This window comes from Chlorocebus sabaeus, chromosome 20, assembly GCF_047675955.1.
Source record: "Chlorocebus sabaeus isolate Y175 chromosome 20, mChlSab1.0.hap1, whole genome shotgun sequence".
Classification (NCBI taxonomy): Eukaryota; Metazoa; Chordata; class Mammalia; order Primates; family Cercopithecidae; genus Chlorocebus; species Chlorocebus sabaeus.
Window position 1 is genome coordinate 9,797,656 of NC_132923.1, and position 10,835 is coordinate 9,808,490.

Sequence of the window (10,835 nt, forward strand, 5' to 3'; positions counted from 1 at the left end):
TCCAGGGGCGATGATCTTCGAGCTGAGTTTAAAGGGTGATTAGGATTGACAGGTGGATCCCCTGAGGAAGGGCTTTTCAAGAGAATGTGAGGCATAGGCAGGTGCTTGGAAACACAGAAGGGCGCGGCATGCACATCAGTGTAGTTGCTGTGCCAGCAAAAGCATGCCATGCCAGAAGGCCTTCTTCTGAAAGTTATGGGGGTTCACTAAGCGTTTGAATCTGGGGTGACATGCTCAGATTTGAATTTTAGGAAGGTTACTCTGGTGGGAGAGCTGAGAAGGGGTTGGAGTTGGGGGGCAAGGATGGAGGTGGGAGGGGAGTTGGGATGTGTTTGCGGTAGTCCAGGAGCAAGATGATGCTGAGGGATCTAAGGCAGGGTGGACAAAGCTGGGGGGTATTTAGAAGGTAGAAATAATAGGTCGACTGACCAACATCTGGAGGGCAGAGAGGGGGAAGCGGGAGGCTAGAGGACAGGTGGACAGTCACATTTCTGGTTTGGGTGATTGGGTGGATGGTGTTGTTATTTGTGGCAAAGGGGAAGCCAAGAGGAGGTGAGGCATTGAGAAACTGTTCTTTTAAGCATATTTGATTGTATTATTATTTTTTTGAGACAGGGTCTCACTCTGTTACCCAGGCTAGGGTGCAGTGATGTAATCTCAGCTCACTGCAACCTCTACCTCCTGGGTTCAAGAGACTCTTGCGCTTCAGCCTCCTGAGTAGGTGGGATTACAGGTGCGCGCCACCATACCCAGCTAATTTTTGCATTTTTAGTAGAGATGAGATTTTGCCATGTTGGGCAGGCTGATCTCGAACTCTTGGCCTTAGGTGATCTGCCTGCCTCAGCCTCCCAAAGTGCTGGGATTACAGGTGGGAGCCACCACGCCCAGTCTCTTTTATATTTGTATTTAATCCAGGCTAGGCTGGGTATGGTGGCTCATGTTGGTATCCCAGCACTTTGGGAGGCCGAGGCAGGAGGATTGCTTGAGCTCAGGAGTTCAAGACCAGTCTGGGCAACATGGCAAAACTCCGTCACCACAAAAAATGCAAAAAATAGCTGGGCACAGCGGCGTGCACCTATAGCCCCAGCAACTGAGGAGGTTAATGTGGGAGGATCACATGAGGCTGCAGTGAGCTGTGATGGTGCCACTGTACTCCAGCCTTGGCGACAGAGTGAGACTGTGCCTCAAATAAGTAAGTAAATAAACAAAAATTAAAAAGAATCCAGTCCATAGGGCATTTGAAGGCCAGAGGAAAAGATGCCAGAATCAGAGATGGGGAGAAGCTGAGCTTCTGGCAGCTGCTGAGGTTGAGAAATGAGACAGATAGGCTGGGTGTGGGGGTGGAGAGAGGCTGGGCAGAGAGACTGAGGCTGGTCTGAATGGAAATGAAATGTTAGGGCTCTCAGGGTTATCGGGGGGATGATCGGAGCTTCTAGAAAAGGTTTAACGTTGTGACCACCTGTGTTCATCATGCCTCGCCACCCCTTACTAATTATGTGAATTTGGGCAGACTTTGAGTCTCAGTGTTCTCCTCTGTGAAGTGAGGTCAGCTTATTCCAACTCCTGGGATTGTTGTGTGAATTAAATGGGGTAATGTACAGAGAGCACCTGATGCACAGCAGGTGCTTCGAAATTTCAGTTCTGCACCCCTCCAGCAAAGGATATGCACACACCCATTGTGAGTGACAAATCCAGGATGACCTGAACCCAATGTGATAACGTGGATCCTCGCATGCTGGTCGTGCTGTCGGGAGACACTTATGGCTTCGATTAGTAAAACAGGGGAAATAAATTATTTAATGCATTTTGCTAAGAGAGAATACTTCAGAACGTATTTTGTGGGGTGGGGCATAATAAAGGGGTCCGTAATAAAGGAAAAACGTTTAAGCTCAGGTTCGTGGCACCACTCAACCAAGGTCGACAGTCACACAGTGAGCCAGAGGCCATGCCAGGACTTAAACTAAACCTGTGGCCCCCACAGTGAGGCCATTTCTCTTTCCCCTGAATGGCCTGGGGAAAGGGGGTGGGTGGGCAGAACTTGGCAGTGGCCAGTCCCTCACTTCTGACCCCTGGTTTCCTTCTGCCCCTATCTCTGGGCTTGTATTCATTGATTGAGACAGGGTCTTGCTCTGTCGTACAGGCTGGAGTGCAGTGGCACGATCATGGCTCACTGCAGCCTCAAACTCCTGGGCTCAAATGGTCCTTCCGCCTCCTGTCTCCCGAGTACCTATATCCCTAGGCTTTTAAAACGGCTTTCAGGTATCTGGCTGCCGTCTCAGGCACCCACCTGGGCTTCTGGGCAGGGACTGTCCAGGAAACCTCATCTGTGTGAAGCAGGTGTGGGTGTAGGAAGGCCGCTTGGAAATGAGTCAGCACTGTCTCCTGAGTCGTCAGCAGGGCGCCGGAGGGTCTGGCGGACAAGGATGACAGGAGGCCGGCACTGCAATGACACACCTTAGCCACCAGAGGGCACGAGGCAGCCGGGCAAAATCCCGCGGGGCCGCTGGTGGAAAATTTCTGGCACCTGGAACCCGGAGAGGGAGTGGACGGAATGTGAGGACCCAGCTTCCTTAGGCTGGGCCGGGGTAGAGTCGCTGCCTTGGATGTCCGCAGGGCCTGCCCGTGTCTTGACTACTCTGCCTTTGTAGACAGCTGGAGAATGTCAGAGTGGAATTGGGATTGGACACTAGGGGCCATTCCGTACAACTCACCTGCTCTGCCATGGGGGAGGGAGTTGCGCAAGGTTACGCAGCAAGTTAGTGGCAAATGAATACGATTATCACCAGTCTCAGGAATATGGCCATTTGATGGGCGCAGTCGCAGCCTCAGTTCCTGAGACAGAGACACCTGATTAAGGACAGGCCTCCAGGAGCTGACCCTAGTGACCCGCGGCTCTGCTGCTGTCTCCGTTTTTCTCCCTGGCTTTTCCATCTGACTGACTCTTTGTCTTCTTTGTCTGCCTCCTGTCTCTGTCTCTGCCCGCTGGGGGCTTTGCTCAACTCCCTCACTGGGTGCTGGGAGCCGCGTTTCCTGCTGTCACTCCTCAGTGAGTTGTAGCTCTCTGAAGCTCTTTTCCGACCCGTTGTCTCGGTTCCACTCTTGGGATCCAGAGGAGAGGTGATTATTTCGTAGCGTAGTCAGTGGTGTGATTTCACGGGGTGAGAAGGACTCACTGGCTCCTAAGCACTCCTCCAGTGACCCCTGTTGCCATGCGGTAGACATAAACACTGGTTGGCACCTGGTGCGGGCGAGACCCTTACCTCATGCAGAAATGAGTAAGACCGGTGAGCTCACCATGTGGGGGTGAGGCTGAGAGAAAACAAGTACACAAGTGATTCAGTCAAAATCAGAATGCTCTAAGTACACACGAGAAGGGCAAAAGGTGTGCTTTGTACAGGACAGAACAGGTAGAGACTGAATCCGGTTGGGCCCTGGGAAGGCTCCCTGCAGTGGGTGGCATTTCACTGGCCTTTGAAGGGTGGGTGGGGTTTCAGCAGGGTAGAGGGCGTGGGCATGTGTGGGCACGTTCTGAGCAAGGGGTCAGCACAAGCCAAGGGTCTTGGCCACACTAGTTGCATGTGCTGGTGTGTTTAAGGGACACGCAGGAGCAGGCCAAGTCTGGAGCACCTCGCTGCCAGGCTTTAAAAATTTTTTTAAGTTTAATTATTTTATTTTTACTTTAAGTTCTGGAATACATGTGCAGAACGTGGTTTGTTATGTAGGTATACATGTGCCGTGATGGTCTGCTGCACCTATCAACCCATCATCTAGGTTTTAAGCCCCGCATGCATTAGGTATTTGTCCTAATGCTCTCCCTCCCTTTGCCCCCATCCGTCTCCCCCCAACTGCCCACAGGCCCTGGTATGTGGTGTTCCCTTCCCTGTGTCCGTGTGTTCTCATTGTTCAACTCCCACTTATGAGTGAGAACACACTGCCTGGCTTTCAGGGACAGCCATGGGGATGCACTGCAGTTTCTGAGCAGGGAGGGCCCTGCGGAGGCCCTCAGTTAAAAGCAAAGAATGGCTGTGAAAAGCGATGCATTGCGCTCCCTTGTCCCTCACCCTCAGTGTGAAGGGTTTTTAGTCTGAGTCCTACTTGAAGTAGGCTTCGGTGGGAAGACAAGTAGCATGAGGGGTTCAAGTGCCGAGGCAGCAAGGGACACTGGGTGACTGTGTCAAGGTGTAGAAGAGGACACTGGGGGCCCCAAGGCCTGACTTCATGTACACTTTTTAGGCTGGCCCCCAAGTGGCACGGTGACCGCCAGGAAGGGACCAGCCTGTTCTCAGTCTGATCCTCCTGCCATGTCATTATCCAAAGCTCCCCCTGGCAGGGCCGGTTTAGGGTCTCCGTGCCAGTGCTTTCCCTGCCAGGCTGGGCTGGGGCTTCCACCTACTGCTCTGGGACTGCTGCTGCCCTGGCCCTGGGGGAGGAGGGTGGTGCCGCTGAGTCACTGCCTGGGCATCTGGGCCTGGAACCTTGGGTGAGTCACTGAGGGCTGGGGCAGAGGGGCTGGGGGAGGGGAAGAAGCTGCTTGACATCTGGAGCAGGGAAGGGAGCTGGGCCACAGGAAGGGCGGTGCCCTGATGCCCAGACTGGGGTTGGGATAGACAAAGGGCCAAGGAGGAAGGGGCCCTGGGAGGGGGCAGCCCTCCCTTGGGCTGGGCTCTGAATGGCCACAGTGTTTGCCTTTCTCCAGGTCTGGGGAGGACATGTGTGTGGGGGCAGTGAGAGAGGGCTGTGGCTGGGGGCTCTGCTTCAGGCCTGGACCCTGGCTTGGGAAGCTGTCTAGCTGGTGTTTTCAGCCCTAAGTAGGGATGTACCCCTACCCACCCACCCACCCACCCACCCACCCAGCCCTCAAGCTGGAGAAGAGGAGGCTAAAGTTTTCCTGTTCACCCTTTAACAGCTCAGGACTTCCTTAAACTCCCCACAGACTGTTGCCCAGCCCAGCTGTGGCTGTGTGCAGAGCAGCCCCATTTCTCCCTGCTTCCCCATCCTTCCAGACCCCTTCCTACACAGAGGGACCTTCCGAGGTATTTCTAAGCACACTTAGTTACTTCATTACCTCATTAAGAGGTATTCTGGTGCTGGCCATTAAAATTAACTCTACTTCATTCGTGTCCTGAAGTCAGTCCTGTCCTTCTTCTCCTGATGTCCCCCAGCTGCCTCCTCTGGCCCCCAGCTTCCTAAGGGTGGCCCCAGGTTGCTTCTGTCTCTCACACACAGGCACATGTATGCACATGAGCACCCGGCCGTGAAGGCCCAGCGTGTGCCCGCAGCCTCTCACACAGGAGTGGGCTGTGACTCACAGGCATGTCATGAGAATGAGGCCTGGCACCAGTCTCCAGGCCCCAGAGCAGGGTTGCCTCCCCTCACCCCTGGCCCAGGCTGCCCAGTCCCCATGACACCTCCCACTTCCTACTGTGGCCTGGGTGGGCTCAGGGGCTGCCCTTGACCTGGCCTAGAGGCCTCCCCGAGCTGGTGGTGGAGCTGGCACTCTCTGGGAGGGAGGGGGCTGGGAGGAAATGAGTGGGAATGGCAAGAGGCCAGGGTTTGGTGGGATCAGGTTGAGGCAGGTTTGGTTTCCTTAAAAAGCCAAGTTGGGGGCCAGTGGGGCCCGCATATAAATCCTCACCCTGGGAGCCTGGCTGCCTTGCTCTCCTTCCTGGGTCTGTCTCTGCCACCTGGTCTGGTGAGTACCTCTGTCCTGCTGAGGGCAGGGTGGGGAGGACCCCCGTGGGTCTCTGTCTCCACAGTTCTCTCATTCCAGCTTCCCTGGTGGGATCAACCTGGGCCTCTCTGGGCCTTCCCCCTTGGAAGAACCCTTTGTGAAGTGTTGACTGAAGGGTTTTTCTCCAGGTTCCTCTGTGAGGTCTCAGTGCAGCGGTTGCTCTGAGGCCCTCCTCTGGATATCCCAGTCTAGGGTCCCTTCTTTGGGGGTCTAGGCCTAGGAGCAGGAGGTGTATACGTGGGTGGTGCTATAATAAGAATCCTGAGGTTATTATTATTATTTTTTTTTGCAAAGTCCCGGCTTCTAGCAAGACTAAGGAGCAAAAGGCAGGGGTCTCAAGTGCAAGACTCTGCCTGGGTCATGGTCCCGAGCAGCAAAGCTCTGCCCCCTGCCTTGGTGAAGGCAGGGCCGGCAGGATGGGCCCAGGGCTTGCCCTGCCTCTGGCATAGCTCCTCTGGCCTCACCCTGAAACCTGCCTAACCTTTCCAGGCAGGTCTGAGTATTCTCAGAGGCCTTGCTGCTGAGGTCTGTTCCATCCTGATCCCAGGGCAATGAACATTTCATATCTTTAATTCTAATTCCAACAGGATCCTTCCTGGTGGAGAGGATGTTAAGTTGCCCCCACCCTACCCATGCCCCTCTCTGCATAAAGGCTCAGGGGCCTTCAGGGTGAGGGAAGACACATTCCCCAGCCTCTGGGAGCTCCTAGTCTGAGAGAGGAAACGCCCCTGCCCAGGGGAGCTTCCAGTTAGATGGCAGAGAGAGACGCCTCTGGCTTCAGGAGCCCCGAGTCTGAGGAGGGAAATGACTCCTTCAGGGAGCTTCCTGCTCCTAGGTGTAGCCATGGCTCCTGCCAGACCGCACAGGAGCCCCCATCTGCCAGCTGGTGCATGCGGCCCTGCTCCCCAGCGCCTGGGCAGATGCCGTCAAAATGGGGCTCTGGTCACCCTGTCATTTCCCTTCTGGCAGACACTCAAGCGGGGAGCCCTGCCCTCAGGGGGATGGCCCAAGTGCCATCAGAGGAGGCTTCGGGCCCTGCCATTGGTGACTCCCAGACACAAGGGAAGCTTTAGCGTCTGCCCTCAGGGGGCGGCGGAAGTATGGCCCCCGGCCTCAGGGAACCACAGTCTGAGGGGGACATGCTCCCTGCCTTCCCATTCGGAGAGGGGTTTTGTGAGGTGGCTTGGGGGCACAGGGCAGAAGTGGATCCCGCAGGCCGAGCTAAGGCCCCAAGAACCTCAGCAGTCTACGCATCACCTGGCACCTCTGCAGCCACAGATCCATGATGTGCAGTTCCCTGGAGCAGGCGCTGGCTGTGCTGGTCACTACCTTCCACAAGTACTCCTGCCAAGAGGGCGACAAGTTCAAGCTGAGTAAGGGGGAGATGAAGGAACTTCTGCAAAAGGAGCTGCCCAGCTTTGTGGGGGTGAGTGGCACAGGCCTCTGGGGGAGGTCCTGGTGTGAGTGTGGGGGTGCAGGTTAAATCTCTCCCCCAGTTCCGGGTGCCTATGGATGCAGGTACCAGGGTGGGACCCAGCCCTCTCTCCACTTTTGCTTCATGGCTCCACTGGAGTGGAAATGAGGCCCAAGTGGGAGTGCTGTATCAATGGCTGTTTCCTGCAGCATTCCAGAGAACCGTGTGCTGTGAGGGCCTTCAGGGTCCATCTGTCTAATCCTGTTATTGGAAACTTGAGAAACCAGAGCCCAGAAGGGAAAAGTGGTTGTCCCAAGATCACACAGTACTGGCACGTTCTCTCTCCCTTTTTCCTTTTTTTTTTTTTTTTTTTTTGAGACGGAGTTTCACTCTTGTTGCCCAGGCTGGAGTGCAATGGCACGATCTCGGCTCACTACAACCTGTGCCTCCAGGGGTCAAGCGATTCTCCTGTCTCAGCCTCTTGAGTAACTGGGACTACAGGCGCATGCCACCACGCCCAGCTATTTTTTTTTTTTTTTTTTTTTTTGAGACAGAATCTGGCTTTGTCGCCCAGGCTGGAGTGCAGTGGCGCGATCTCAGCTCACTGCAAGCTCTGCCTCCCAGATTCACGCCATTCTCCTGCCTCAGCCTCCCAAGTAGCTGGGAATACAGGTGCCCGCCACGACACCTGGCTAATTTTTTGTATTTTCAGTAGAGACGGGTTTTCACCCTGTTAGTCAGGATGGTCTCGATCTCCTGACCTTGTGATCTGCCTGCCTCGGCCTCCCAAAGTGCTGGGATTACAGGTGTGAGCCACCCTGCCTGGCCAAGTTTTGTATTTTTAGTACAGACAGAGTTTCACCATATTGGCCAGGCTGGTCTCAATCTCCTGACCTCATGATCTACCTGCCTTGGCCTCCCAAAGTGATTTTTGTATTTTTAGTAGAGATGGGGTTTCATCATATTGGTCAGGCTGGCCTCGAACTCCTGACCTCAGGTGATCTGCCCTCCTCGGCCTCCTAAAGTGCTGGGCTTACAGGCCTGAGCCACTGTGCCCAGACTCCTTTTTTTTTTTTTTTTTTTTTAATGGTAGGGGGACAAGAGCTCACTCTGTCACCCAGGCTGGATCATAGCTCACTGTAACCTCAAACTCTTGGGCTGAAGCAATCCTCCCAAGTAGTTGGGACTACAGGAGTATGCCCTCATGCCTGGCCAATTTTTATTTTTGTAGAGATGGAGTCTTGCTATGTTGTCCAGGCTGGGCTTGAACTCCTAGGTTCAAGCAATCCTCCCACCTCGGCCTCCCAAAGTATTGGAATTACAGATGTGAGCCACTGTACCTGACCTCTTTCCATTTTTATATGTCAAACTAAGAAATTATGTAGGGAGAGAAAAGCCCAGCTAAGATATACAGTCTGGAACATTTTGTGGAGAAATGCATCAACCTTCAATTTGTCCCTCACCCTCCCTATACTGACTCATTGGTGATTTCCAAAGTTAGGTGTCAGGCTTTCAACACATGAGGCAGGTCCTTCTTTCCTTTTTTGTTTTGTTTTGTTTTTGTGGTTGGTTAAACTTTTCTAATTATTTTGGCTAGTATTAAAAAAGTGTTTTTCAGCCGGGCGTGGTGGCTCACACCTGTAATCCCAGCACTTTGGGAGGCCAAGGTGAGTGGATCACGAGGTCAGGAGATTGAGACCGTCCTGGCTAACATGGTGAAACCCCGTCTCTACTAAAAATAAAACATTAGCCGGGCGTGGTGGTGGGCACCTGTAGTCCCAGCTACTTGGGAGGCTGAGGCAGGAGAATGGTGTAAGTAAACCCGCGAGGTGGAGCTTGCAGTGAGCCGAGATTGCGCCACTGCACTTCAACCTGGGCAACAGAGCGAGACTCTGTCTCAAAAAAAAAAAAAAAAAAAGTGTTTTTCAGCTGGGTGCCATGGCCCAAGCCTATAATCCCCATACTCTGGGAGGCTAAGGCAGGAGGATCTCTTAAGCCCAGGAGTTCCACCAGTCTGGGCAACATAGCAAGACTCCATCTCTACAAAAATAAAAATTGGCCAGGCTTGGTGGCATACACTTGTAGTCCCAGCTACTTGGGAGGATTGCGTGAGCCCAGGAGTTTGAGGTTACAGTAAGCTATAATACAGCCTGGGTGACAGAGTGAGATCACTCTGGTTGTCAAGACCAGCCTAGGCAACATAGTGAGACCTTGTCTCTACTAAAAATAAACAATTAGCTGGGTGTGGTGGCATGAGCCTGTGGTCCCAGCTACTTGGGAGGCTGACGTGGGAGGATCGCTTGGGCCCAGAAGGTTGAGGCTGCAGCGAGTTGTGATTGTGCCACTGCACTCCAGCCTGGGCAACAGAGCAAGACCTTGTCTTAAAAAGTAAAGTGTTCTTCTTTTCTGAATCCATCTGGCTGGTGTTGGGGAGCAGCAACCGTCGGTTTCCTCATCAGCAGAAAGGGGTGATGATACCTACCTCGCTGGGTTCCTGTGGGATTCGAGCTGATGCATGCTCAGAGGAGCACCCAGTGTCCTCCCTGTGTCCAGGAGGAGGGCACACTGGAGATGCTCACCAATGAGTATCCGTCTCTCTCCTTACTCACTGGGCCCTCTTAGTAGCTCCCAGGGCCTCCTGCCCACCATATACCCAGTTGCCCAGTGGGGAGGGAGAGCTGGGAACCAATTTGAGTGTGTGGGGGTCTGGGTGTTTGGTGGAGCTGGGGTTGGGGCTGGCTTGGTGATGAGTGTATTTCCTGTCACTTTCAGGAGAAAGTGGATGAGGAGGGGCTGAAGAAACTGATGGGCAACCTGGATGAGAACAGTGACCAGCAGGTGGACTTCCAGGAGTATGCTGTTTTCCTGGCCCTCATCACTGTCATGTGCAATGACTTCTTCCAGGGCTGCCCAGACCGACCCTGAAGCAGAACTCTTGACTCCTTGCCATGGATCTCTTGGGTCCAGGACTCTCGATGCCTTTGAGTTTTGTATTCAATAAACTTTTTTTGTCTGTTGATAATATTTTAATTGCTTAGTGACGTTCCATAACCCGGCTGGCTCAGCTGGAATGCTGGGAAATGAGGACCTCCTGGATCCTGCTGCCTTCTGGGCTCTGACTCTCCTGGAAATCTCTCCAAGGCCGGGGCTGTACTTTAGGTCTCAATTTTGGGATTTCAAATACCAGCAAAAATTTGGAAATCGAGATAGGTTGCTGACTTTTATTTTGTCAAATAAAGACATTAAAAAAGGCAATTACCATCTACCATCATGTCATTTCATAAAAAGATAAAATTTCAATTCCAATAAAGGAGGAAAGGTATAAGTTCAGAATAAAGACAGACCTTAACATTTAATACTGCAAGTAATGAGTTGTACCAGGATCTTCTCAAGAGATATGAATTAGTCTAATCAACCTCATAAAGCTTTATTTAAAGGATTCCTTGTCAGATCAAGTGCGGTGGCTCACGCCTGTAATCCCAGCACTTTGGGAGGCCAAGGCAGGCAGATCCCTTGAGGCCAGGAGTTTGAGACCAGTCTGGTCAACATGGTGAAACCCCGTCTCTACCAAAAAATACAAAAAATGTAGCTGGGTGTGGTGGTGCATGCCTGTAGTCCCAGCTACTCTGGAGGCTGACGCAGGAGAATCACTTGAACCTGGGAGATGGAGGTTGCAGTGAGCTGAGATCC

The 10,835-nt window shown here is 53.1% G+C and overlaps 1 protein-coding gene across 1 annotated transcript; it reads left to right on the forward strand.

The window, feature by feature from the left end:
* Positions 1 to 5,342: 5,342 nt before the first annotated feature.
* Positions 5,343 to 10,169, forward strand: S100A2 (S100 calcium binding protein A2). Its single transcript, XM_007977073.3, has 3 exons — positions 5,343 to 5,692; positions 7,004 to 7,157; positions 9,918 to 10,169. Exons 2-3 carry the CDS (start codon positions 7,014 to 7,016, stop codon positions 10,068 to 10,070), a joined length of 297 nt encoding a protein of 98 aa, XP_007975264.1. The 5' UTR covers positions 5,343 to 5,692; positions 7,004 to 7,013; the 3' UTR covers positions 10,071 to 10,169.
* Positions 10,170 to 10,835: the final 666 nt, after the last annotated feature.

Excerpts from the sequence above, each read along its gene's own strand:
- S100A2 (XM_007977073.3), top strand. The coding sequence starts at position 7,014 with ATGATGTGCAGTTCCCTGGAGCAGGCGCTGGCTGTGCTGGTCACTACC. Across the intron at positions 7,158-9,917 it reads AGCTGCCCAGCTTTGTGGGG|GAGAAAGTGGATGAGGAGGG; the intron begins GTGAGTGGCACA and ends TGTCACTTTCAG.